This window comes from Eschscholzia californica, unplaced genomic scaffold, assembly GCF_041429995.1.
Source record: "Eschscholzia californica isolate CP2 unplaced genomic scaffold, dmEscCali1.0.p SCAF_4, whole genome shotgun sequence".
In the NCBI taxonomy this organism is placed as follows: Eukaryota; Viridiplantae; Streptophyta; class Magnoliopsida; order Ranunculales; family Papaveraceae; genus Eschscholzia; species Eschscholzia californica.
This window is the reverse complement of record NW_028238461.1, coordinates 2,358,500-2,386,311: the sequence shown is the minus strand read 5'-3', so window position 1 is coordinate 2,386,311 and position 27,812 is coordinate 2,358,500. Positions and strand designations below refer to the sequence as shown.

The 27,812-nt window shown below is 36.7% G+C and overlaps 4 protein-coding genes and 1 pseudogene across 5 annotated transcripts; 3 read left to right on the top strand and 2 right to left on the bottom strand.

Moving 5' to 3' along the window:
- Positions 1–285: 285 nt before the first annotated feature.
- LOC147541480 (F-box protein At4g18380-like) lies at positions 286–3,159 on the top strand. Its single transcript, XM_086637064.1, has 2 exons — positions 286–1,413; positions 1,884–3,159. Exons 1-2 carry the CDS (start codon positions 1,369–1,371, stop codon positions 2,931–2,933), a joined length of 1,095 nt encoding a protein of 364 aa, XP_086493190.1. The 5' UTR covers positions 286–1,368; the 3' UTR covers positions 2,934–3,159.
- Positions 3,160–9,890: 6,731 nt separating this feature from the next.
- LOC147541479 (ABSCISIC ACID-INSENSITIVE 5-like protein 2) lies at positions 9,891–14,125 on the bottom strand. Its single transcript, XM_086674104.1, has 5 exons — positions 13,918–14,125; positions 13,670–13,707; positions 12,331–13,522; positions 12,167–12,238; positions 9,891–10,256 (listed from the first exon to the last, which is right to left on the bottom strand). The coding sequence occupies exons 3-5, from the start codon at positions 13,180–13,182 to the stop codon at positions 10,176–10,178; spliced, it is 1,005 nt and encodes a 334-aa protein (XP_086530230.1). The 5' UTR covers positions 13,183–13,522; positions 13,670–13,707; positions 13,918–14,125; the 3' UTR covers positions 9,891–10,175.
- Positions 14,126–14,599: 474 nt separating this feature from the next.
- LOC147541478 (large ribosomal subunit protein eL21x/eL21w pseudogene) lies at positions 14,600–15,172 on the top strand (annotated as a pseudogene).
- Positions 15,173–15,681: 509 nt separating this feature from the next.
- On the top strand, positions 15,682–18,231 carry LOC147541477 (regulatory protein RecX family protein). Of its 2 annotated transcripts, none has more exons than XM_086674106.1 (6): positions 15,682–15,826; positions 15,927–16,159; positions 16,266–16,458; positions 16,572–16,664; positions 17,229–17,316; positions 17,755–18,231. In XM_086674106.1, exons 1-6 carry the CDS (start codon positions 15,750–15,752, stop codon positions 18,037–18,039), a joined length of 969 nt encoding a protein of 322 aa, XP_086530232.1. In that variant the 5' UTR covers positions 15,682–15,749; the 3' UTR covers positions 18,040–18,231. The 2 variants fall into 2 exon arrangements, with proteins under 2 accessions (XP_086530232.1, XP_086530231.1); XM_086674105.1 differs by having other exon boundaries at positions 15,688–15,826; positions 15,921–16,159.
- Positions 18,232–20,261: 2,030 nt separating this feature from the next.
- On the bottom strand, positions 20,262–21,023 carry LOC147541476 (uncharacterized). The gene has a single exon (XM_086632291.1). The coding sequence runs from the start codon at positions 21,021–21,023 to the stop codon at positions 20,262–20,264; it is 762 nt and encodes a 253-aa protein (XP_086488417.1).
- Positions 21,024–27,812: the final 6,789 nt, after the last annotated feature.

Genomic DNA, 27,812 nt, shown 5'->3' with positions numbered 1-27,812 from the left:
CACATATTTGAAGATTCATAGGGTTAGGGTTTTGGTAAAAAAAGTGGATTATTTGCGATTAAAAAAAATTCTCATGTTTGTGCCCGAGCCCGGACCGCCCGAAGCCCGTCATGGGTACCAACGGGCTAGTACCCATGGCGGGCTTTATTCAGGGAATTTCCAAATCTGCCCGGCCCGAGCCCGCTTGTTAAGCCATGTAGGCCATGAGTGTAGGTACCCGGAACGCCCGAACCCGAGATAATGATACCCATGGGTACCCGAGCCCGGCCCATTTCCCACCCCTAGTTGTAGTCATCAATTTTACGCGGGAGCTGACTAACAACGTGACGGTGCCGTTACCCCTCTCTCTCTCCCCCCCTGAAACGACTAAATCATGCGCATTTTACATTACCCCCCTCAAAATTAATGGTTAATTAAGTCTACCCCTTTAATAATTCTTAATAGAACTTACCTCTTCAAATATACTACTATTTTTGTTAATGATCGTTGATGTATGTTACACATTTGATGATAAAATACAATTACCATGAATGACATTTCAGAATTGTACACAAAAAACGCACCAAAAAAATACATTCCTATCAAAATAAAAAATCTTTTTTTTTCTAAGGAACAAATTTCGACACATAGACAGTTAGTTCGTCATAATTTTTTCTACGGATTCTTTAGATAATCTAAGGACGAAACCAAATCCTATCAATTTTAATTATGACTAAATCAAACAATAAAACAAAATATGAAAATCACCAAACATTTAAATTAGAGTATCAATTATTCTTGGTAATCTCATCTTTTTTTTTCGGCGCGCCAAATACGACCGTAATATTTTGACAAATGCTACAACAAGTCTCAGGGAGTAAATTCAATTATCAATAATTACGGGGGTAAATTTAGTAACTAATTAGTATGGAGGGAGCAAAGTGTAAAAGTACCCAAACGATTAACACGAAGTCACTGACACATTAAAAAAAAGGAAGAGAGAGGAAAGAGGAGAAAAAAAACCCTCACATTCCTCCTCCTCCTCTTCCTTCTCCTGCTCATTGGATTTGTAAAAAGGTTTTCTTTCTCTTTCTCGAAGCACCATAAAGTTTTCTCCTCCTCTCTTCTTTGCTTTCTCAAAACCTAATTTCAAGTTTTTCGTTTTTGTTTGTTCCATTTTGAAGACTTCCTTATTATCTTACAAATTGTAGAAATATTTTAGTCCTTTCAATCATTTCTGCTAAAAATTTCTGTCTCCTCTTGAGCCAACTGAGTATTTTCATCAGATTATTTTTCTTGTTTGGTTAAAATCCAACGAGGGTGAAAGGGAAATCTTCGATTTGGGAGCACATGATTTATTGGGGAAAGGTTAGGTTTTTCTGCTGAATCATGGAACAATTATCGGAAGGGTTGCTAGATATTGCTCATTTTCAGGTAATTTTTCTCTACTTCCTTTTTTTCCCAGCTAATCTTGCATAATAGACGAGAAATTTTGTGTTTTTTTTTTTTTCAGATTATGAATTGGTGGTAATGAACGTTTTCTAGTTTCTCTAGTAGTGCTATTTGTATGAGTTCATGGAAATTTTCTAGGGTTAGTTGTCGAAATCTTATGGTTGTAGGGCATTGAATCAATATAATTGCTCAGGTTTCTCTTTTGCTTTTTGGTAGATTTTCTGTTGGGCATTCTAGGGTTTTATTGGTGGGGAAGTTTGAGACATCTTGTTACTTGACTTCAAATCATAATATTGCTTGGCTGTCATCTATTTATCCAGAATGATTGTAATTATCAGTTTCTGATTATCTGAATCAAATTTTATTGTAGTTCCTAAGCTTTTGTTGGAAACTTATGGATTTTTTAGTGCCTGATTGACTTATATCTGCATATCTTTCTATTTAAAAAACAGAATACACAGTCGAAAATTAGAGTTCATGAAGCTGATGTGTACTCGGACCAGTTTGACAAAATACCCGATTCTGTAGTTCTCATCATCCTCAACAAGGTTGCTGATATCCGATCCCTTGGTCGATGTTCAGCCGTCTCTAAACGGTTTAACTCTCTTGTTCCCATAGTTGAAGATGTCTTTGTCAAGATCGATAAGGTTGTGACCATTGACGGGGAAGAAGACGAAAGCTTGTATCCCTCTCAGACACCGCCTAGTTTCTTTTCTAACTTCCTCAATCTGATTTTCACCATTTTAAAACCCTTCCACCATCTCCATAGAAACGATGAAAACCAATCCATTTTTCCTCAAGTTTCCCGACACACCTCACATACCCCCGATCAAGTTCTCAAGAATTTTAATCACATTCGTAATCTTAGGATTGAACTACCTTGTGGAGGTGTTGGGACTGAAGATGGAGTTCTTTTGAAGTGGAAAGCTGAATTCGGAAGTACACTGCAAAATTGTGTTGTTTTAGGAGGTACCCAAATAGAAAGAAAATTGATAACAGATCAAAGATCATTGGAGGATAATGGAAGCATACCGGAGTCGTTTTACACTAACGGAGGTCTAAAACTGAGAGTAGTTTGGACGATTAGCTCACTAATTGCTGCTTCGACTTGGCATTATTTGCTTCAACCAATAATAAAGGATCATCCATCTCTAGAATCTGTGGTTTTAACTGATGCAGATGGACAAGGAACACTGAGTATGGGCAAGGAACAACTCAGAGAGTTCAGAGAGAATCCATTAACTGCATCTGCATCTTCAAGGCGAACACAAGTTCCGGCTTCTAGCATGAAATTGAGGTATGCTCCATATTTAGAGCTTCCTGAAGGAATGGTTTTGCAAGGGGCTACTTTGGTTGCGATTAAACCATCAGGAGAAAGTAGCGGAAGAAGTAAAAAGGAGGTTGATTCCTTTATTTCTGGGGCTTTTGATGGGTCATTTAAAGCAGTTGCTAAGGCACTTTCGAAACGAAGAACGTATCTTCTAGAGATGAACGGTTTTTAATCTTGTCAAATGGAATGATTGTTATTTCACAGATACGAATTTGCTGCATTAGAGTTCGAGGAGAAGAAGAAAGCGAGCTTTACTTCATGGTATGTCAGCTTGAAATCACAGCCTTCGCAGGTTCTTCGAAATCTCTTTTTTCATTTTTATTTTTGTATAATTTCAGTATGATTATGTTGTTGTACTTGAAGATAGTCTTTATGCTAGAAATGGTATTTCTTTGTCATATTATCACTGTTCCGATATCCTGTCATATTTGTGCTCCTAGATTGGTTATGTGGAGAAGTATGATAGTCTAAGGACAAGCCCATGCCAGAGCAGAAGCTTTCTTTAGCTCTTTTATCAGTTTGTTTTTCTTTTATCGGTACACATGCCCGTGTATTCATTACTAGAGTTATATGCATATATGTCCCTGATCAGTTGGGCTTGACCAAGTCAATCGAGTAACTTGTGGATCAATTTCGGATCGAAGAGAGCCCGTTCTCATTTCAGTCTTCACCCAAGAGTTAAATCTAGTGAATGAGACGTGTACAGGGTTTGCTTTGCCTACTACTTTAGTGTAGAAGACTAGCTGAGGAAATATTTGACAGCACTTTGTTCCACAAAGTACCTGCGGTTCAAGAAAGGTCAATGATGACTGAAGGTTCTTCATTTCCGAAAATGTACATCAACTTTACCCATGCGCCAATACGATCCTACCTAAAAGCTTTGAGTTGTAAACAAGCTTTGACAGCACTTCTTTTCTATTGTCGTCGATACTTTGTGGATGCTGGCTCTGATTGTGGCATTAGGGATGGTCAAGTTGACATTTTAATCCTACTCACCAAAATAAGAGGCTCTCTTCTACATGTTCACAATGTGGTATTAAACGGTCAAAGGGTCTTAAGATCTTATCTTAGGAACTCAGTCTAATATATACAAAATATTCCAATCTGTGGGTCGGAAGAGCATCGGTTCTCCTTCACAACATGAGAATACTGACTTTTTTGCATCCCTAATCAGGTTCAGTCCTGAATAACTTCACATACCTGACGAGCCAGTTTTTGTTTTCTCTTTCTAGAGTTCTAGACATCGGTTGATCTCGACATAGCACTCGGTATCTGGGTGACTGGATCATGTTCGTGTCTTATTTATCTTGTAGCCGAGGGTGTCTTCTCTCAAAAAATTTACTTTCGGTTTCTTAACTAACAAAAGATCTGGATTGTTTTGTTGTTTCTTTCCGTTATATACGTTTTGTACAAGATCGACCAACAGGTAAGCGCCTAAGCGGGTCCTTCACGGTCTTAACAAGAGGAGATTTTATTGATGTTCAGACAAACCACCAAGAGATTTCTCTAAGAGTCTCTGATTGTTGAATGTTTTGCTTCTTAAATTTTTGTACTAAAACTAATGTGTGGCTTGTGCGGATAGGACTTCCACACTCCCGTATTTTTAATCAAATAATTTCAAACAAAATGTTTGTTCAAACTAAAAATTTACCATTATGTGTGAAGTTCGTGTTCTTTCTGTGAACACCGTTGTCTCCATACTCATTATCAACTAATCCTTGAAAGACACCTACTTCTGTTGTACATTGATGAAGAAACCTTGTGGAGGGATAGATTTTGGAATTGACAAAGAGGGTCTTGACTTTGTCCGTGAAAATACGAACTAGTCTGTTCCCAATCTTCACGAACGGACTTTTTTTTGGGTTTTGAGGATTAAACTTATTTGTGGGTATTCACGCACGGACTTGTTAGTGGGTCTTCACGAACAGACCTATTTGCGTTCTTTCAGAAGAGAGAGGGGATCTAAAATGAAGCTTTATTGGCTATGAAGATAGTTTAATGAAGGGGTGTTAAAAAAATGAAGGGGTGTCAAGAGCAATAAAGGGAGTGTATTTATAGGTGGGCCGCTAATTGCTGCTATGGTCGCCCTTTCGCGCATAAGCTCTTCCCAAAAGTCTTTAGGCTGTAGGTGGTGCTAAAAGTAATGAAGGAGATGCCTATAGAACTGCCCGAATAAAGATAGTTTAATGAAGAAAGTGACATCATTTCATTTCATATAATTCACTAGAATTTGAACTAGACTTTTATCTCCAAATTGGAGAGAGATAAAGGGAGGGGTAAGAGGAAGATACAGATGACACTGGTAGTGGTGGTGGCTATGGTGTTGGAAGAAGAGACGAAGATGAAAAAGATAAAGACAATGATGTTGGTGGTGATGAAGGAAGAAGAAAAAAGAAAGAGAGACTGAATAAAGAAATAAAAGATATAAAAATGTTGATGGTTAAACTTTACAATAGATCATAGTTTTAGCGGCGAAACTAAAACAGTAAAACACTAGGCGAATATTGAGGTATACATTTTCCATCCGGTCCCAAATTGGGGCAAAATTAGAAGTTTAGAACTTAGCTGTGCAAGATGGCCAAAAATTTCAAAACTCTGGATGGTCGAGGTTTGATTCCCAGAGGAGGTAAAATTCATGTTTATTGAATTTAGAATATTACAAGTATAAATAACTAGTTTGTTGGGCATTAGATTCTTTAGTACAGTACGTTGTTAGACTTTAGGTTCTTTTAATCAATGGTTTAACTTAGAAAATTATCGTGCTTATCACATCTTGATGGAGTATCAATAGTCCATTTTCAAATTAAAGAAAAAAAAAACTTCCCCACAAGTTTGCTCGATTGGTGACGCGGCATACCTCTTTTCTACTGGGGGACGCCACGGCATCACTCACGAGTCATGCCATGCTTGGTCCAAAATTTTCGAGCTATGTGGACTTACTTTTCAATTGGCATTTAAAAGAGAGAGAGAGAGAGAAGTGGGAAGCCGGAAAGCATGGGGGGAAGTTGGAGAAGGTGATGCCAAATTGTCGTGATGTGGTCGAGTAACATGAACACACGCTTCTTAACCTTTACAGATAGATAGGACTACTCTAGTCAAGAGAGAGTAAATAATAATATTATTATCTTTAGAAAGAGAGTGAGAGAGAGAAGGTAGATCTTTCATGTGACCAAGAAAGACACACCATGGACGGGGAAAAAGAAACTTTACAGAGGAGAGAGAGAGAGATATGTTTGCATGTTTTCTGTGGAGGTAGAGTCTTCCACCTTTCCAAGTACGGAGGAACCCACCCATCTTTAACAAAGGTTAAGTGGGAATACATATATAGCTCTAGATTTTACCCTTGGCTCAAGTGGTAAGAGGTAAGTCTTCCAACTTAGAGGTCAAGGGTTCGAGGCACACGCTTACCAATTCACAAAAAAAAAACTCTAGATTTTCAAAAGATAGTGGAAAATTTATACCCCTAACTCAACTCTATTTTACTCCATGAAAACTTACACTTTCTAGTTTGGAGATTAGTCCCACGCGGAAAGGAGTATGACCAAGAATATAATTGTATTCATTTCCAATTGATTTTGAGTTGAATGACCACAAACTTAACAGGATATCAAAACTAGAGCCCCACGTAATAGGTTTAAAACCCCACCCGTGCTCCACGTCATCCGAAAAGAAAAAAAAAACACGCACTAGCCTTAAAAACTTAACACTAGTTCACATTCCAACATCAATTCAAAGGTTTTAAAAAATTAAGTGTATTTCATTTCACTTGATTGTGTCTAATTTATCAAAATATTGAACTCTAAATCTGTCTACTATCTTACTGACTCATATAGTGGTAGTAGCCTAGTAGGTCTTTGTAGTACTAGAAAAGAAGACCTAATAAAAAGAGGGTATACAAATGATTAAACAATAAGTAGTACTAATTAAATTCTCCATTCTTGTAGTAGTAATTAATTTGTACAAAGATGGATCCCTAATTACATATATCTTACTCTCTCTCATTTATCATCATTTTTGTTTTCCTTCTACAAATATTGGATCACTACATCTACAGCAAATTAATAACTAAATTTGAACTAAATAATTAAAATTAAAAATGAATTAAATGAAAGAAAAGAGTGAGTGAGAAACTTAAGAAAGGATCTAACTATTTGTACAATTCTCTCACCTAAACTGATTGAGGAAAATCAATATAAACCTACAAAAATATGGAAGAGAAATAAACTCTCTCTCCTCTCTCTCTTGATACTGTAAAATTCGAACTTTAGTCTCTGCACTAAAATAAAAGACACGCTTGTTACCATCCAACTAAACTGGGTTTTTAGTGTGTCTATCTAGCTAGATCTCTCTCTCTCTTGTTCATGACCTACCATCTTTGAGATTGACAATCATCTTCTGTTCCCAGTTGGATTTGGTACACTTTTTGGTGCTTTTCTTAAACTATTCTCCACAGCTTTCTTGGGCTCTTTGATTCCTTTCTTTCCTCCATGAAAGAATTTGTTAAAATCTCTAGAAAGTGAAGCTAAAGAAACTAACATTCTTCTAGAATAATATTGGTTTTTCTCTCTAATAACTTGATCTTTACTTTGATGATGATGATGGTAAGATAGTACAAGAGAACACATGAAAATGTGACATAAAATCAACACAAACATAATAACAAAAGCTTTGTACCTTGTTGTAGCTCTCATGGCTTCTGTTCTTATTCTTGGTGGATGAAAATTTTGATTGGGAACTAATTTCACAGAAATGAATGAAGAAATGGGTAGGTTCTTAAATCAAAGATTAAGATTTATATGGAAATGGGTTTAGATTGTTTTTATAGTTTATTAATGAATAAGGTGGAAATAAGTACTGGAAGTAATGACTTGTGTTTTGTTTATATGTAGATACTAGTGGTTTTTCTGCAACTATATTAAAAATGGAAGTTGGAACTTGGAAGCAGGTGGTATTCATGTGAGCTTTTGATTTGACTATATATTTTCATCACCACTATTTCTCTGACTTACTTTAATTTAATTATATTAAACACTAAGTATATAAAGTATAGAATATATCACTATATTGTAGGAGTCATGTGAGAGCATGTACATTACTAGACACCATATCAAGGATGACCCACATGCGTTCCTCTTTCTCTTTTGAATTGGCATATTTAGTTTTGAAAGTTTGGTGCTAAATTGTTTTTTTTTTTCTGCATTGTGTCTGATTTTAAATAGACTCAAAATCCGTCTAAGCTAATAACTCAAAAGCCGTAGTTTTGAGTACAAAGGAAAGTCTTTGAGTCTTAAAGACTTTGGTGATCAAGATTTGATTGTGCAAGCATCTTCCTTTTAGGTCCAACAATTATGTTCTTTTTTTGTTCCCTAATCTCCACTCTTGGCATTTTTCTTTACATTTCTTTCTCTTTATCTCTCTCCCTTTCAGTGTTTCTCGCTATCTCTCTCTCTTTTTCGATAAAAGGCTTGGGGCATCACAAATAGCATCAGAGCAGAGGACGGCTCACCGCCGAGAGTGAGAGATTGTGATAGTCTTACATGGCTCACGAGAATGTCTGATACCTGGACTATAAGTGAACGCTCGAGCTTAGTAAGTGTCAAAGTCTTTTGAGTGTGCTTGAAATGACCAAACAACATATACATGAATAGATCTTATATAAGCGAGTCTCATCATGGTTCCATCCAGGCCGATTTGCATTTGTTCATGGGTAGACAAAGATTTATTGTCCAATCGATGAATAGATCTTATCCTATACTAAAAAAAAATGCTAAAGACATAAAGTGAGTTGAAATTGACCACTTTGGATTCCAAGTAAAAGACCTATTAAATGCCCACATACTCTTCCTAATAAAGAATTGCCCCTTTGGATGCCAAGATCCAAAGATTATAGAAGAATGAATAAATGAATGTTAACAAGAACATGGCGAAATCTTGAACTACACTGTGAGATTAGATTATTATTCAAAATAAGACAGGTAATATAGTTAATTTGAAGTATAATTACTACTAATGAAGTCACTAATTTTGTTCTTATCTCTTTAATTAATTAAATTGTGGTAAGATCCAATTTTCAAATCATGAGGGAGAAAGAAACAAAAAAGAAAAGAGAAATAATTTAGTAAAAGTCATGAAGATCATACTTAAGTGATGATCAACTGATGGTACATTTTGAGTGAAGATTTTGGAGAGGGATTATTTTATTTATAATTTTGATTTTTCACTTGATCCAATACCTAATCACATGGTTAGTTAATTTTCAGAGTCTTGGAGGAGGAGGATTATACTTCTCACCCATTTGTATAGAGTTTGTCACTACTATCACATGTTACCTTTTATGAAAATTATGTATGTCCTTTCTTAGTTCACACATTATTTTTATCAAAATCAAACAAAAGCATACCAAACAAAGCTTCTGCAAATATGAGAAATAGGGGAAGAGGGAGAGAGTGAGAGAAAAAATGGTGGTGATGGTGGTCGTAAGTGGTGCAGCGAAGTACGATATAGAAAAATTCTGAGATCGAGTGTTGCTGAACACTTTTGTGTAGAGAAGTTACGAGGAGACAGCAAGAAGGAGATTGTGATGGTAGAGATTAAGAGAGTAGAGTTGTCTTTAGGGAAGAAACTTGCTACGTCCTGGGAAATTAGTGTATGAGAAAAAATATTCTTTTTATTAAACAAAATACTTTTTTTATGCAATTAAAAAAAAGCACTGGTGAAGGATCACCGGTGAGGTGTCGTCCAACCGTCGGGGTGACCCTTATCCGGAGAGAGAGAAAGATAAACATGATACTAGAATATTTGGGCGGGTAAATATTAGGAGAGAATTGGCTCACAGTTAAACTTGACAATATTGGAAGCTGGTCATCTTGAAGAGGTCATTTTAGTGAGTTAGTCGTTTCTAGGGGAAAAACTGGTGAAATGAAGATGAAGGTGAAATTAAGTTTAAGCTGCGGCTGCCATTAAGTCAATCGAGGTCAACTCTGATGGAAGTTTAAGCTGCCATTAAGTCAATCGAGGTTAACTATGATCGACCAAAAGTCTAGTCTAGCCTAGCCTTGCACGCGATAGGCTGGGCCAAAATCGGGATGGCCCCTCCCAATTGACACCACTAAAGAAAGACACTTCAGAATAAAGAAAACATCTAAAACACAAGTAGGAACATTGAATTGTCTCTGCAGATACTCAAATAAATGAAAACACAGAAATCTACATACAAATAGCTGTCCTAAACCTAGTCAATACCACAAGGTAACAAGAACCAGCCCCCTTGATGGAGTACTTCAAGGGGCGTCCTACATGACAAGGATATATAGCTACAGAAGTTGCAGAAGCAGGAGCTTTCCAAGAATTTCTTGATCAAATTTCAAGGAAGAACACCAAACACAGGTATATAAAACATCTGTATGAACACAAGTTAGAATGAAGCTGAGGTCGTCCTTCTAAGCTGATACTTTTGTTCGGGCGGTGGTGCAGTTGGCAACATCTTTTCCAGATCCTGCAACAGAAGCGAAACATATAATTTTAGACAAGTGAATATACATCCAAGTGGAACCTTTTCTTCTGTTTCTCATACAAATTCAATATAAAAAGATGAACTGCATAGATTCACCAGAAAGAGTAGTAGACCTAAAGTCTTTCAGTAACATACAATTCACTTGATGCTCATGGATGGAACCAAAACATGGTTTTCTGAAAATTAAGGCTGTCATGGGGCGGGGCGGGGGGGGGGGTGGGGGGGGTGGGGAGGGGGGCGGGGGACAAATGAGGTTCGGTTGCAGGTTTAGAAAGAAAGGGGAACCACATTAACCAACACCAAAGATCAACAACTCACTATTTGCTTTCCGTATTTCTGAGACAAATAATATACTTCGAGATCTCCTTCCACTATCTGCAATAAGTAACTTGGAGAATCTTCTTCCACTCAAAAAAACAAAACTCCATTCCTACGTGCCAAGTTTTATTGGAGGATCTCTAATTGCTATTGTCCTACATGCCAAACTAGATATCCTCTGGTTACTTTCGGTCTCCAGTGTAAGTCTCTAAACATACTTCATTTATCCACATGTCACTTGACAATTTGAATATTTGATAGAAAAAAAATTAAGTTATGGGGAAAAAAAAAAATCCTATCAGTCAAAATACAAAAAAGTGATAACTAGGACAATTAGGGATCATTAAGAGGACACTCCAGAAATATAGTGTCTTCTCGAAGATCTATAAAATAACTACCTCCATCTACACGTGTTCATGGAGGTTCAAATAGTCTTTCATTGGAGATGGATTTTAACAAGAACTCTAATTACCCCACATTTCTAAGATCCAGTCTTCCACTGGAGATTTTCTTAGTTCACTCCATGAGTCAATTTCCTATCTAACCTAACATCATCTTCTACATATTTTAGGAGATACATTCCCCAAAGCTAATAAGCTATAATGGGTTCATGCGGTGCCATTATGATGCCACTTTGCCAGTGTGGCAAGTTATCCACTATCATTTTTTTGAACGAAAAAGGCAAACACACCATGGACTTGTCTTCTACCTGCAACTAACTACTAAGCTCACATACTCACTCAGACTCCACAAGCTTTGTCCATCATCTTCACATCATACATAGATTCACCAATAGAGCTCTATTTACCAATTTACCATAAACTTAAGTGAATGACAGCTTACTCAATTCAAGTTGGTTAGCATATTTGGAGCTACGTCAGAAAAGGGAAGTGCCTCAAGTCTCAAGTTGAGCAAGCCCTATTTGCAAATTATGAAGGGGCACTAAAGAGATGAATACGGTACAAAGACTCAAAAAGAGTGCTCTTGATCACTATAACATTCTCTGCTAGTCTCGAGCAACAATAGACTACTCGTTAATTCGTTATACCAAGACCCCGTAAATAAAGAACGATATATACTCAAGGAGCTAATAACACTACAATTGAAAACGCACTCGAACTGCGTAAGAAATGGCTCATGAATAGCACGAGCACTAACATGTGAGCCTGACGTGAGATGTTTGGTCTCAAGATTAAATGTTTAACACTCAATGCCTCCCTGCGGTTAAAGTGGTGATGTTTACGTAGAACTTCCACCAGGGGATGGGTTTACGTTGGAGAGTAGTGCCTAGGGGAAGAAAGCATGTAAAGCATTCACTTGTCGATATATTGGCACTATTTACTTACCAAGTTAGGTTCTACAGGAGACGTACTCATGGATGATAAGATCATGTTTTCGTGATTTTTAGGATAAATATGATGATGTGCCGGTGTGGCAGGATGATTTCACTCCTAAAACAAAACTTACACTACGAGAACATGCTATTGCAAAGAATTGAAGAGGAACAAATAATGAAAAGAAAAGAAAAAGAAAGGAAATAACAAACAAAAGGGGAAGAAATGGCAGGAGCCTACCATCTGTTTCTTGAGCCTCTCATTTTCTTCTTCCAGACGTGAAACTTTATTCTCCAGCTCATTTGTATAAGCCTGTACATAACATCCATAAGATATTTGTATAAACAATAAGCTATATAAATGACATTTAACGAGCCTTCAGAGAGACAACAAATTCAAGAGACCTGCTTCCTAGCTCGTGATCTGGCTGCAGACTCCCTATTCTTGATCATTCTCTTCTGCCTCCTCTCTACAGTTTTTTCGACGATCTCTCCACCTGGAGCAACCCTTTTCCGTCCAGATGTCTGGGTGTCGGACAAGGTATCAACTAAAGCAGAGGACATAAGCATTGGGTTCTCAGCATAAGTCACATCCAAAATAGGGTTTGCAACTACACCCAGTGGTTGAGGAACTGGGCAAATCGGGTTCAAAGCCCCCATCATATTTTGTTGTTGCTGATCTTGCTGCTGTTGATGTACTGAAGGGAGCTGATATTGCATCCATGAAGTTTGTGGTGGAAAATTGGGTGGTGGTTCTGCCATTAGATCAACCCCTATAGTTTGACCACCTCCATCTTTCTTATCGGATGAACCTTCGGCAACAACCCCTGCTTTCACTAAGAAATCTTCCAAGGTCATTTCACCCATCGTTGGCTGTCTCTCCTGAGCAGTTCTCACCTCTTCATTCCTTTTTCTATTACCGTTTTGGATATCTCTCCACACCTCATCGACTGTTTTCTTGCTCAAAGCTCTACTTAAGGTTAGGCTTGCCTGACGATTCAAAGCTGAAGCTGAAGCAATTTGGTTTGCAGGTGAAGGATTTTCCGTGTCTAACCCCACAACCTGATTACCTTCAGCTGTCCAAACATTCTTGAGAAGTTCATCAAGGTTCATACTACTTAGAGGTTTCCCTAAATCTCCTAATTGGTTTTGAACCTCGTCTAGAGTAAGATTATATAAGGAACCTTCCCGAGTCAATGGCAGAAACCGAGACTGCTGGTTACTACCTCCTTCAGACCCCATTGCCTGAATACCCATTCACCAATCTCTTTACCTTAATACAATTTTTATTCAATATCAAACCCAAAAAACCCCAAATTCAAAAACCCTAGACATCCCAAAGAGATAAACTAAATTAAATAAGAATTACTAGTCAGTTGGTTACAAGAAATTCCCAAATTGACATCCCAATCATCAAGAACCCCTATAAAGCTTAATTAAATTCTCCACAACATTAATTTAACAATCCAAAGCAATCCTCATGATGAGATGATAAAATGGTTTGCTTGCTTGAATATTGACAGAAAAAAGCTTGAACTTACTCAACCTTGATCCCTTATCACAGAACAGCAAAACAACATTCAATATTCCAGATGCCCTAAAATGAGAAGAAGATCAATCATTCAAACCCATCCCTTTCTTTCAAAAGGCAAAAGAAGACGAAGAGAAATAAAAGCTGGGTACTAAAACCGATTAAAATCTAAATTTTCAAACTACCCAGATCCTTCTAAAAAAGAGAACTCACCTGAATTAATCCATACCAAGGAGAAATTTGAATTCATCCTGAAAGAACATCAAAACAAATCACCAAAAAACATGCAAGTGAGAAAGAGAGAGAGACTCTTATAGTGAATCAGAATAAGTTTCAATTTTTGTAGTAGTTATTTTTTGTTGTTTTGTTTTTAATGGAAACAACAAGTAAATAAGACAATTAAGATTTAAAATGAGAAAAAGGAAGAAGAAGAAGAAGAAGAAGAAGAAGAAGAAAAATACCCTTCTGAAAATCAAATCTCCAGTTGCAGAAAACCTAAGTTCTTGGCCACCCTCCCTCCTATGTTAGTAGTATTAATTATATTAAAGGGGTCTGTCTGGGAACTGAAGTCTGATGGATTCCTAGGAAAGCAAGCACCTTTTTCATGAACCACCCTCCCATTAAAAATGTGAGAACTCTTTTCCTTTTCCTTTTTCTTTCTTTATTTCTAATATTAATAAAATTGTCTCTAATATATAGTCAGACAATATGTGAGTTAGGGGAAGTGGGCAATGTGCCCTAAGGAGCTATTGTCAATTTATTTTCTAATTTTTTTTTATGAGAAAGTTTATTTCTAGTTGTTATTGGAAAACAATTTTGATTGACCTGTTTCTTTTTGTACAAGTAACGATAGCCGATTAATTGTTATCGTCTAGACCATTATTATATTTTTTTCAATTTTTTTCCTCTCATCTCTCCGGCTCTCCTCTTCAGAATACCAATTCCAGTCACCACCTCCGACCACTACCACCATCATTTGACTCTTTTTCTCTTTGTCTCTGACACACACACTCTCTCTCTCTCTCTCACTGTCTCTCTCTCTCACTCACTCTCTCATTCTCTCTCACTATGTCTCTCCCCTCTCTCTCTCTCGAAAAGAGAGGAAATAGAGAATCACAAAGAAGTTTCTAGGGTGATTCATTTTGCGTCTATACAAAGTAAAGCCCTAACATCAATCTCAAACTCTGAAGAAATAGAACAGAAGGTGGAGAATTTTAGGGCAAGGATGTCAACTGGTCATGGTCTTCGTTCTCGAACTAGAGAGTTGTTTTCTTGTCCATTCAGGAAGAAGGGTTATATCACCTACTTACCTCAGAACCTACAAGATTGGTGATTACGTCGATGTCACGGTTAATGGAGCTATCCATAAGGATGTGCCTAAAAAAATCTACCATTGACATACTGGTAAAGTCAGGAAAAGAGTTCATGTAACGATCGAGCATTTGTCAACCATCAAGGTGCACAGAGGAGTTCAAGTTGAGAAGATCAGCACAAAGAGACAACCCGCTAGACCTAAGCCTAGTTTCATGGTTGAAGGAGCTACCCTCGAGACCGTCACTTCCATTCCACACGATGTGGTCAATGACCCTAAAGGCAGATATATACACTTTCCTTTAGTCCGTTGTGGTGGTGGATGTGGTTGAAGTTGGTAGTCGGAGATGAAAAAGAAGATGTTTTGATACCCTTTCAAATTTTGTACCCCGGAAAATTCTCCAAACTCACAATTTCTCTTTAAAATTTTGCACCCCAAAAAATAAACTAATTTCTCCAAAGCGTTGGCTTTTCTTTTTTATGAAGACCAATATTGTATTTAGGGGTCCTTTTCTTACGTGGGAAAATATTTGGATGTGAAAAACAAATTTCTTTTTGATGAAGACCTTCACGGTCTGTTATTGAACATACCTAACTCCGCACGAAGGGTTTCCCTTTCGCCGGTGTTTAGAGAGAGAGGAGAGAGAAAAAGAAATTGAAGTTTGAATGTCGCGGACCGAAAATTTGGCTGGCCGGCGACCTACGCCGATGAAGACGATGATGTGGCGTGATAGATGAGTTGGCAGAGAGAGGGGATGAGATGGAGGAGAGAGAGTAACGGGCATTTACCGGTAACTGAAATAAAAGGGGTCATCTGGATATTTTTGATAAAATAGGGGGCTAAGCAGGAAAGTGGTCACAAAGTTGGGGGCTATTTGGGAAATAACTCTTTTAGATTAATCAAACGTTGGCCACCTACTAGGGTTTCAACTTGGAAAGCTCCCGCTCAATTAAGGTTCTCCACCTTGGGTATTAAACAGAAATGGCAATTTCTGCTGGAAATCTCGGCGTCAATATCTCAATCAAGCTTCGGTTCTCTTCTAGTGTTATAGCTCCTTGGTATGACTCTTCCCGACTAGTTCTAAATTGAAATTCTTGACTTTCACTAAAATGATAAATGAGAAACGCAATCATAATTCTTCCATGTTTCAAGTTTTAGGGTTAAGAGAACCTTTTTCATTAGATACTGTGGAGATTACCTATTTTCGGGTCCAGTGAGGTACATTCCGAAGAAATCTTCACAAATTCAGGAACCTAAAACTCTAAAGTATGGTCACGACTCAGAAGAAATAGATTCAAACAAGGGTTTGGATTCAATTCCTTTAACAATTAAGGTTTTTGGAGCTAAAAGATCTCAAAATGGGGTTTCTTATCTTTCTAAACCTAAAACTGGTATAATTTGATTCAACTTTTCTGGTATAAATTTGTTTATAAGTTCAAAATTATGCTCATTTTTGTTTACTAATAAGAGTGATTATTTTTTCATATGAGTAAACAGTCGAATCGAACAATATATTTGGAAAGAAAGAGGAATTCTTGGAGTTGGAAGATGAGGGTCACTATGAGAAGGAAGAGTTAATAGGTTTATCTGGAACCTTTTATGAAAAAGATACTTCTCAAGGAGGTTTGAAACTGCCTAGTAGAAGTATACAAGATGCCGAGAAAATTGCAATTGAATCACTTGCAAAAAGGTCTAACTCTCTCTACTTAATTCCTTAGTCCTTACTATATAATGTGTGTCGCTTGATTAGTTACTTTCGATTTGTCAATTAGTATTAATTGAATTGTGTTATTCCTTATGCAGAGCATTTACTGCAGTCGAGTTGCGAAAAAAACTACAAACTAAGAAAATTCCTCTCCCTATAATCGATCAAGTGTTACATGATCTTGAGAAGAGGTGAGTGATTGTTTGGTTAATTATTCTTCAAAAAAGAAAAAAAAACGTTTAGTTAGTATCTTTTTCATTAGGAAAGTCTGGACCATGTTCTTCTGTGGATACTTCAACATAGGACTACCCATCCACAGTTATTAGATGTTTTGCGACAACCTAGACTTTTTGCAAAGATCGAAGAACCGAATTGTGTTTTTCTTCGGAGGGAAGAGTTTCGACGATCCGACACATCTTTTAGACCCCTATGCATGTCTGTAACCTATGTGTATGGATACTCCCTTATACTACTTCACATCAGCACTTTGTGTTGGGCCCATAACATATAACCCTTGGTCGATATCTTTGGGTATAATATAACATTGGTGGGTTTGATGGTAAGAACATTATAAATGAAAATAAAGGACGTAATAACCATGGGCTTTTTCCCTTGCCATTTCCTGGTGTTGACCTCTTTTTTGTTTGTTGTGTGTTGCGTCCTACACCGCGTTCTAGATTTGGATGCCTAGTCCTGTATGAATGTTCATGTTACATAGGACTTGACAGTGTCGTCATTCTTTTGATTTCCCACAGGGGTTTGATTGACGATTGTTCATATGCTGAAGCATTTTCTCGATCTAGATGGTCCTCCTCGACTTGGGGACCTAGGCGGATCAAGCAAGTAAGGAACACATTTGAAACTTCATTGCTATTATGTGGAATTTCAGCAGCATGTGTTTTTTTTAATCGTTTATGTTGTATATTTTATTTTGTTTTCATTCTTGTTTACCTCTCCATAACTTGATACAAATTCTCTTTTCATGCTAACCGGCAAATCTCGGGACTACTTCGGGTGTAAAGGAAGTTTAGCTCCAGCTTCCAGTTTACTCTCATGATTTGAAGAAAGGTGTTCGAAAATAAAGTAAAAGATAGAAGTAAATTAAAATAAAACAGAAGATAAGCTTTTGACACTATGCATAGTCAACTAAATCACTGCATTTCTTTCCCTTGAAAAGAAATAGGTGAACAATAATGAAACAAGTCAGCTCCATGTAATGATATATGGTAATCGACGAAAAAAAAATCCAATGTTTGTTCTCATTTAGTTGTTTTTTATCAGGCGCTACACCAAAAAGGGGTGAGTAAAGGAGATGCGGAGAAAGCGATGAAACATGTGTTCGAGGATGATGATGATGATTGTGGTGGTAATCATTCTAGTTTTGGGATGTCTAAGGTCTTGATGGAGCAGCTATTCACTCAAGCATCGAAGCAATGGCTGCGAAGTCAAGATGTGCCTTTAGAGAAGCGAAAATCAAGAATGATGAGGTGGTTGCAGTACCGTGGATTTAACTGGAGTATTACAAGTTTCATCTTAAAGAAGTTGGAGTCCAAGCACCCACCTTAAAGCACATTAGCCTTTAGTAAAATTCAGGTATTTATCAGCTAAAGCGGTAAAAGATTTTGGCTTCTGAGAATGAAACTCCAATAGTGGTACATGTATATTTTGAATTATGAATGAACATGTAAGAATGAAAATTGTATAACGTATCTATGATCCATATTATTTGGATCAGAGTTCGATTTTGTCTTGGCCAAATTGTGTACTCTACTACTGCGGTACAACTTTTTTCTTTTAGTCAGAAACTATACTAGTGGTGTATAAACTATACAAATTTGATGTCTGAAAAACCTAGGTTGTTAAATTCCTTCAGACACAGTCGTTGTTTCGATTGTCCCTGAACTTTGAATTTATATTTCTTCCAATGTATCATCTTTTAAAAGGAAAGAGTCGTATTCTAACATGCGAAAAGATGAGAAAATAACTTATATAAAAAGAAATTATGACCACAAAACTATCGACAAGATATCTTTAAGAAGTTTCATAACTTAAAACAATAGGGGATTTTATCGTGGAAAATTATAGTGCAGAGCTCGATCATCTTCTAATGCTTTGTGACATTATTTAGTCGGAGAAACAAACTGTTGCCTGTTATCTTGGTCCTATTCGAACTGAAATTCATAATATGGTACAACTGCAACTATTATGGCGTTATACGATGTCTTTAAACTTTCAATAAAAGGTGAAAATAATTGAACAAATTGCAAAAGAGTGGGAAGTGGGTGCATATCTTGGTTGAAGGAAGGTGGTTCTACTACGTAAGAAAACAAGTGCAAGCGGTGAACAAGAAAATCAAGTATAATACGAGCTGAATTCAGATATGACGACCAACCATACTCAAAATATTATAACTCCTGTTTCAACTTCTCTTGTTCACGAAAATCTCAAAGAAGATTCGAGAAGAACCCAAGAAGATGAGACCGAGATCAATTATGGAGATCGAGGATAAATATACTTTCGCTTAACGTACAAAGTTAACTAATCCTTCATCAACATCGGGGCATGATAAATCAACATAGATTTCCCAGCTCAAGAACAGAACTTGACATCTTCACCTATTTCTCCACCTGCCACCAACTGTCAATCCGCACCCACTTATGGCCATAGCAACCCGCCACCACTTCAACCGTCCTAAACAAACACAGTGGCTTCCTCAATTATGCAATGTGGCCTCACAACCCATTATGACTTGTGGCTATAAAATGTTGCCCTACTAAACTTGCTTCCCCCAGAGGTGTCATTGCTTTTGGATATATCTCAGTGGGACTTCTTTGAAGTCCTTGCCTATTCTCGCATATCGTGATCTATAATTTGTTATTTTAGATGAACATAAGATCAGCCCAACTTAGTCATTCAGACGAGTCAGACATCATAGATCATACGCTAACTTTTACTTAGAAAAGCTCAGGGTAGATTGGTTGTGCACCGAATGAACTACTGTGTTAGAATAATGACACTGATTGTACTTAAGCTCTTATTTCATTCGAAATTTACTTAGACGTGATAAATAACTCTTTGGTGATAGACCTAATCACTGTTTAGACATGGTTGAGGCATACATGTCGATTAAGAGAACCATGAATTTCCATATTGAGAGTTGCATTTCAATGGGAACAGAAAATCCAGACAAGGTTATGGGTCTTCTTAATGGCTGGCTTGGAGGCATACCAGACCCACGCCGCATGCTATTGGGACAGAAGTGAAGTCTTGGTCTAATGCAAAATTTCTTAAAACCCTAAAAATGAAACTAACTATCAGTATAATATGACATGAGACAGTTTTTAATGAAGCCGCGACTAACTATTAATATAATAGGATCCTTGGAAAATGATTGTTGAAAATTTTCACATTTGAAGAGTGAAGGAAATCGAGTGTCGTTTTCATGAGTTTGACAGGGGAAAAACAGAAATTTGATACTACTATGCCGATATTGGAAGCGCCTGAAACTTGGAAATTGACTAGGGGCCATTTAACCTACCAATTTGCTCTTTAAAAGCAAAAATGGTTTGTAATGGGCATAAAGTAAATTACTCGAGTTTACACTCCATATTCTAACGTTTGGGGGTATAAGGATCGATCAGTGTCTAGTTCCTAATTTAATAAGTTGAAACACCCAAGAATAAAAGAGAGAAAGTAATCTATTAACAAACGAATTGAAACTCATGTTCACAAAGATCACTTTGTTTACATCTGAAAAGAAGAAGGTATTGAAAACAAGTTACTAGTGTCTAAATGGGCATTTGAAACCGACATATAGGACAGTAGTGACTCGTTTGGAGCCACTGGGTTATACAATCACTATGGAATATATGCGAACACGGCAACTTTGCTAGTACTAAACCTTTCTCGAACTCCTCCAAACAGACGCTGCAACTGGTATTCGTTGTCAATTGAGAATCTTCACCATGGAATTCGATTTTCTCTAATTTGTCGATTGAGGATTGAGAAGCTGGAACCATATTTATCTGATTAATTGATTCCACCAAAGCCCTTTCCATCTCAGACACTGCGTCACGAACATAAACATCAGATATCAAAAAATCCATACGAATTAGATACTTGTTAATCTGAACCTTGTTGGTTTCTTCATTGGCTAATTCGGTTGCAAAACTTGTAATAGTGTCGATTATTTCCCAACGGATGTTCATATTTTTGATTCGTAATGAATAGAGACGATTAATTATATTACGACGGAGTGTTGCACGATACTTGAAGATATCTGGTTTGAGAGAAAATCTAAGCGAAGTTGTGTCTGGTTCCAAACTTTCATCATAAACAAATATTTGTTCTTGGTTTTCTGGTGATCTTATTATCCATTGAGTTTTCTTGTATATTTCAATATCAAACAAGAAATTAGATGATAATGAACTACTACTACTACTAGTAGTGGTCTCTGTTTGATCTTCCTTCTCCAACCAAACTCGATGATCACAGAGATTACTACATTCAAACTCAAAAGGTAACTCATCATTAACTTCTGAAGTAGACATTTTAAACAAACAAATCAAGTAGAGAGAGATGGAATTAAGCTTGTTCAGATGATGAGGGTTTGAAAGAAAATCAAGGAGAGAGAAAAGTGATGAAATCAAGAAGAAGAAGATTAGTAGTAGAGTGTTGTTATGTGGGGGTGGGGAGACTGTATTTATAGCTGAGAAAATAGAAAGTTTTAAACAAAAATTAGAAACTTACTAATAATCAAATCTTCCCACAAATTCGTCCAACCAAAATTAACTACAAAACTATGGATTTTTTGTAATAGACTATATTTTTTGACGTATTATATGAACACCACCGTAGTAAAAAAATACAATTTGACAGAATTTGAGGGTGTCCTCGAAAATTAAAAATTTGCGTTTGTGCTTACGGGAGGATTTGAAAGCTTCCACGTGATCTAACCTCGTAACAACTAAGCCATCGCTCAAATAAATTTATGTAAAACTCTGAATAGTATTTTCCCCTAAAAAAATCAAATATTAGCTTTCAACAAAACAAAAATTAGAAAGTTTTAATTGGAATTAGAAACCTAAGCTTTCAACAAAACAAAATTAGAAGCCTAAGAAAATATGACCCTTTTTTCAACAACAAAAAAAAAAGAAAGGAAGAAAAGAAAATATGGCCGTTTTTTTAAGTGTGAATTTTGAATCTTATTTTTGAACTTATGCTTCTGGGCTTGCAAATTGCAATAACACCTAGTAAATACATGACTGTTTTTTAGGTGTGATTTGTTTTACCATGCTGAATTGCTGATAGCTTCCACTGGCATTCCTGAATTGAAATCCCTAACTTTATACTTATTATTTGACAAGAAATTTTAGCTTTATCATATATAAAGTGCTTTCATCTTCCCTTACAGTCTTATATTACAGGATCGATCACTAATGTAATTATCAACTTTTTTTAAATGCATTTAATTATAGATCTCCATATGAGAAATCTTTCTCCCTGAATACACCCTTGGATTCATGGTCTTCGTGAAGCGCTTCAAGTTTTAACGTTGTCAAAATTTGGCTAGTAGAAGCTTATTGGATGTATAAATCAAATCAGGACATTATTAGTAATCTTAGGTGTAATGAATATTATTGGCAACTACTCTAATTGTGGTCTTTCTGAGTATAGCAATATTTAATAATGAGTAAATATTGCGCTGCAAACGGTCAAGAGTTGATTGTTTCTTCTTGATAGATATTTCATGAGCTTTCTCAAAGGGGAATACAAAATTTCTATTTCTACTTGGTTTCCTCTAATCTATTAAAGTAGGACGCCACTATTAAAAGACAATCGACTTAACATTGTATCCTTTAAAAGACAATCGCCGTATAAAATTTGATGATGTTTGAAAGCAAGATTGCCGGTGGCCGTGTTAAGCATGGATAAAAATCTAATTCTCAAGTTTCCAATTCAAAATCAACAATTAAAAACTTTCTATTTTCTCCTCGCCTCTCAACGGTTAAAAGAATTAGAAACAAGCGGCCGGTGAATCATCTCAGCAGCTATAAATACATACAGACTTCTCCTCCCCACCACCACAACCGACCCCCAAATAACAACACTCTACTAATCTTTCTCACCATCTTTCAAACCCTCAACGATTGACTAGCTTATTTTTATTTTTGTTTGAAATGTCTGATTCAGAAACTACCATGGAATTTGAGTTTGGATCTAGTAATCTCGATCATGTAATTTGGTTGGAGAAAGATCCTTTAACAAAGACCACAACTAGTAGTAGTAGTAGTAGTAGTAATAATAATTTCTCGTTTGATATTCGAATGTGCAAGAAAACTCAAAGGGTGGGAAGAACACCAGATGATGATGAATTGTTTGTTTATAGTGAAAGTTTGGAACCAGACACACTTGTGAGTACATTTTCTCTCGACCCAGATATTTTCCAGTATGATGTAACATTTGCTAGTACTGTATTTCATTATCTCTCGCCACTCCAAATCGACGATTGGAACAACCAAGTAGACATAATGGCTGCGATCGCAAGCTTCACAACTGAAGTGGCCGATGAAGAAACCAAGAACGGTCAGATTAAGAATAATAAGTATCTAATTCGTATGGATTGCCTAATAACTGATGTTTATGTTTATGACCCAATGTCAAGTAATCAGATAAATATGGTTCCAGCTTCTCAATCCTCGATCGACAAATTAGAGAAAATTGAATTCCATGGTGATTCTCAATTGTTAAAGAATACTAGTTGCAGCGTCTGTTTGGAGGAGTTTGAGGAAGGTTTAATACTGAAAAAGATGCCGTGTTCGCATATATTCCATATTGATTGTATAACTCATTGGCTCCAAACGAGTCATTACTGTCCTGTTTGTCGATTTCAAATGCCGATCTAGTAGTTACCCAGTTTTCTTACTTGTAATCAATTGTGAAGTGTTTTTTACTCTTTCATTCTTCAATTAATAAACTTCTTTCGATCAAGTTACATCATATATTTTACTGTGCTATTATCTTTTATAAACTCAAAATTTACACCCCTCACACACTTTTTGAGTACATTTGCCATTGCTATGTGTACATTAAAGTCCAAAATGTTTTGGTTTTGGTTGAGCATACTTGGGACAAATTAACGGACCGAAAATGTATCAAGCAATTTCAAATAAAAATTAAGTTAAATATGCTATTGGTTTGAAACATTTGCAACACCTTATCACGTCTGAGGTATTAGTTTTGAGATATTTGAATTGTCCTCCTGTATTTGAAGCATTTGTTTGTAGACATAATATCCATAGATATTTGTAAACTTTTCAATTTGGTAGAGGTTTGGAGAAATCTCTTTGAGAAAAGGCTAATCGGTGACAATATGCTGCCTTATAAATTGTTATGGTACGGCAATCTATTTGAGTACTGCAGTCGAAGGAATTGAGAGTTTGTACTCATCTAAAAGGATTCTTACTTACAAGACTTGGGTAGTGTTTTTCTAATTCTGATCTGACATATCTGAATGGTCTGACTCATGTTAATTTCAGAATGTTTACAATTGTCTGGCTTGTCGATCCTCGACTGTTGCACACTCTCTTGGCCAGAACAAATAAGACGATTCAGATTTAGGCGAAAACCAATAATGTCTTTTGTATTGGAACTTGATTGCTGACGGGTTAAGAAGCTTTTTATCGCTGTGATGGAAATAACAAGAAATCTTCTTTCTTTTTGTTAGAACTACTTCAAAATCTTCTTATTGTATTTGTTTCATCTAATAAAACTTATGGACATATCAACCCGCCACCACTGTAACCGTCCGTCCACAATGGACAGTGTGTTCCGCACCTCAACCAAGCAATGCGGCCTCACAACCAATTCAGACATTAATAATGGAGACACTGACCCCAGTAAGGATGTTACTTCACCCTTGAACAGTTCAAGTCAACAACAGGACTCTCCTACTATGGCTTGTGCCTATATATCTATTTTGAATGCTCCTTCTGCCGATGATATTTCTATCGACCAATTCTTCACATACATCACAAGGTTGAAAACCTATTCAATGATGTACAAATTATGGACAAAATCAAGTGTGTTTCCGACTCAAGAAGAATTCAGAATATTGAAGATATATTGAAGATATGTGAAGATTTAGTTTAGTATTCACATATCTTCAATATATCTTCAATATTCTGAATTTTTCTTGATCGTCGGATTTCGTCTTCTCGATCCGTCACGTACATACACGTGTTACACACGTATATTATTTCTGCAATTTATCTTGACTGCCGGATCTCCTATTTTCGATCCGTCTTATGTAACGTATCCTATTACAATGTAACCGATCATACCCACAGACAATTGTATGTGGTGAATTATATAATAAAGAAGTTATTCTCCGTGGATGTAGGTCTTGAGTATTTGACCGAACCACGTTAAATTATCGTGTCTTTACTTCATGTTCATCGATCTCCGATTATTATATAATCGTGATTTAACATTATTGGTGCCTAAGAGGCTTGAAACTATTATTCACAAGGTTGAAACAGAGTTTCAAATACATTGAAATTCATGGATAAGCCAGAGCTTTGGATGGGTGAGATTGAATATTATTTGGACTCAGTAATCTTTGCTAGTGTATGAGTATGTCTGAATCGAAAATGCGGACAAGGTTATGTGTACGCTTGCTTTATAGTTGTAGGCGTTGAGGCATACCAGACCCACGCGTCGCACGAAGTCTTTGTCTAATGAAAAACTTCTCAATGACTCTTGCTTAAAAGGAAAATCAATTCTATTTTGTGACACTCAGAAGTTAGTCTTATGATTTCGCAATTGTTTATATACATGGGCGTGAAGTAAATTGATGTAGAACGCAGCGGAATTTAAGAATAAAATAAACTAATACGAAGAACGATAAAATAACGATTAAATAACTCTAAATAACTGTAAACTCGATTAAACTTGATTGGGTTTTCTCTTCAACATGAGAATAATGGACAAACTAGATATCCTTTTATAGGATTCTGGACTTTCCTAGATAGACTTGAATTAGACTTTCCTAAATAATTAAAATACTGCAACTTCCTAAATAACTAGACTCAAATCTGGACCTTTCCAATTATTGGAAATACTAAAATAACATAATTTCCTAAACCTAAATTCTCTAATAATCATACTAAAATTGGGACTTCCTAAAACTATTCTCCATGGCCGGTTGACCCATGGCCCGGTTTGGTCATGGAAAAAGCCTCCACGCCGGGTGCCCCTGCATCAGCTTCCCCTTCTCCCACGAGGTTCGTTCCGAACCGTTTCGACGAAGAAAATAATGTGAGCCACCCGTATACGCTGAATTCCGCCATGGCGATTCGTAATTCCCACTTCGAACGATTTTTACATTGAATCTGAAGGAGACGAATTTGGCAAAAAGCGCCAACTTCAATTCCAATCTCATATGCCACTGAATCAATTATAGTTTGAAGAGCTACACGTCGGTCTACTTCCAATAAATCAACAAACGCAAAAGGGGGACGTTGGCGTTCATGTGCAGCTACATCCTTACCATCTCTCAGAAATAATATGTCACCATTGCCGAAACACTTTACTGGAAAATTGGTTTCAACGTTACTGTTTTTGAGAATGGTTAATAGTTTAGTCCAAGACTTACTCACCCCATACTCATTCATTACCCATATATCCGTACTAACTTTGCGAATACTGTCAAATATGCAAAGATTCTCACTCAAGACCCCGATCTCTATGTACGTTGATTTGTTTGATGACAATTTTTTCTTCAAAATTTTTGGCATAGGCACTTCTGCATACATCTCTTCAACCGCATCTATAGAAAGTATAGCATTATAGGATGCTTCGAAAAAGGGAGTTGCCATCCAATGAAGAGCTCCATTAACAAGCACACCACGATCCGATTGAATGATTTTGTAAGGAACGCTATGAGAGAGTAGTTTCCACGAATTGGAGCCTAAAGTATAAAGTTGGACCTTGCTATAAGTCTCCTTCCTTTGAATTTTCAATAGCTTGTAATCGCCAAGCTTAAAATCATAATAGAAACCGAATGCAAACAAGATAGTAGTAATATTATCATCGGAATCGTACACATTAGAGCTAGTAATGAAAGGATTAAACACCAATTTATTATTAGGTGGTGTGAAGGTATGAGTTTACACTTACCAGTAGATGGGCTCCAAAAGTAAATTCTATTTAAACCATATTGACGATGATGAGTTAAGCAAACCAAACCATTAGAAGAACCAACAAATATAAGACTGGGTTTATAAGAGATGGATGGGTATTCGATAACACGAAGTGGTTTTTGAGATGCCAATGAATCAGAATCGATAGAGTATAATTTGTCATTGTTAAAGTCATTGAGAATGAGACTGAATTTGTCTTGTTGATGATTATGGTGAAGTTTGATGAAATAAGGATCAAACAAGAACAGATAACGCCAGTTTTTGCACACTAACTTGAATCGTAAGATAGATTTCCTTGGTAATCTCACAAGAATGTTGGTGATGATATCGTCAGGGAGGCTCGTCTTCTTCGGAATTAAACTTGTTCGTTGTCTTTTCCTCATCTTCCTCTTCATTCCTATAGAGAGAGAGAGAGACGTTAATTTGAGTAGTAGCAACAGCAGCTGGGAGGCTGGGCTTCCGATTAGGGTTCCCTTCCTTATTGATGGAAAAAGAGAACGATTCACCATTGTTAATGGGATGGAAGATGAGGATTCAATGTCGGACCGAAATTGTTTAACAGTTTGACGACCATCTTCTAGGTTTTGTGTTGGAGCTGACGTATTGGTTGTCGGTTGAAAAGTAAACAACGATGAGGTTTGTTCAGATATGGTTATATGAGGAAGTGTTTGGTCTCTAGTATCCTCGAGTTCAACGTGTGGACCTTCTTCATCTAGATAGTCATCTTCTGTTTCTTCATGTTCTTCTTCTTCTTCTTCTTCTTCTTTAACTTCAACTTCTTCTTGAGCATCTTCTTTAACTTCTTCATACTTTTCTTTTTCTTTTTCCTAAGGAAAAGATATAATCGACGAGGAAGATGGTTGACGTATTGTTTTGACGTCGTTACAATTATGTAGTATCTTATCCAAATTGGACTTTAGGGATAGAACCTTCTCTGAAAAACACGGTTGTGGTGGAGGCGGTGAGTAGTAAAGAAAAGATGATTGTGTTGGTGGTGGCAGTGTTGAAGATGGTAGAGGCGGTGAACACGGTTGTGAATAATAAGAGTACGGAGTTGGTGTATAAGAAGAATATGGATGTGAAGCTGTATAAGACAATGGTGGGGGTGTTGACGGTGATGATGAATACGGTGGTGAA

Bases quoted from the DNA above. Each gene is read 5' to 3' on its own strand.
- LOC147541480 (XM_086637064.1), top strand. From the start codon at position 1,369: ATGGAACAATTATCGGAAGGGTTGCTAGATATTGCTCATTTTCAG. The intron at 1,414-1,883 runs GTAATTTTTCTC...TTTAAAAAACAG, and splicing joins TAGATATTGCTCATTTTCAG to AATACACAGTCGAAAATTAG.
- LOC147541479 (XM_086674104.1), bottom strand. From the start codon at position 13,182: ATGGGTATTCAGGCAATGGGGTCTGAAGGAGGTAGTAACCAGCAGTCT. The intron at 12,239-12,330 runs GTCTCTTGAATT...TGTTATGTACAG, and splicing joins GATCACGAGCTAGGAAGCAG to GCTTATACAAATGAGCTGGA. The intron at 10,257-12,166 runs GTAGGCTCCTGC...CTTCTGTTGCAG, and splicing joins AGAGGCTCAAGAAACAGATG to GATCTGGAAAAGATGTTGCC.
- LOC147541477 (XM_086674105.1), top strand. From the start codon at position 15,750: ATGGCAATTTCTGCTGGAAATCTCGGCGTCAATATCTCAATCAAGCTT. The intron at 16,459-16,571 runs GTCTAACTCTCT...TTCCTTATGCAG, and splicing joins ATTGAATCACTTGCAAAAAG to AGCATTTACTGCAGTCGAGT. The intron at 16,665-17,228 runs GTGAGTGATTGT...GATTTCCCACAG, and splicing joins TTACATGATCTTGAGAAGAG to GGGTTTGATTGACGATTGTT.
- LOC147541476 (XM_086632291.1), bottom strand. From the start codon at position 21,023: ATGTCTACTTCAGAAGTTAATGATGAGTTACCTTTTGAGTTTGAATGT.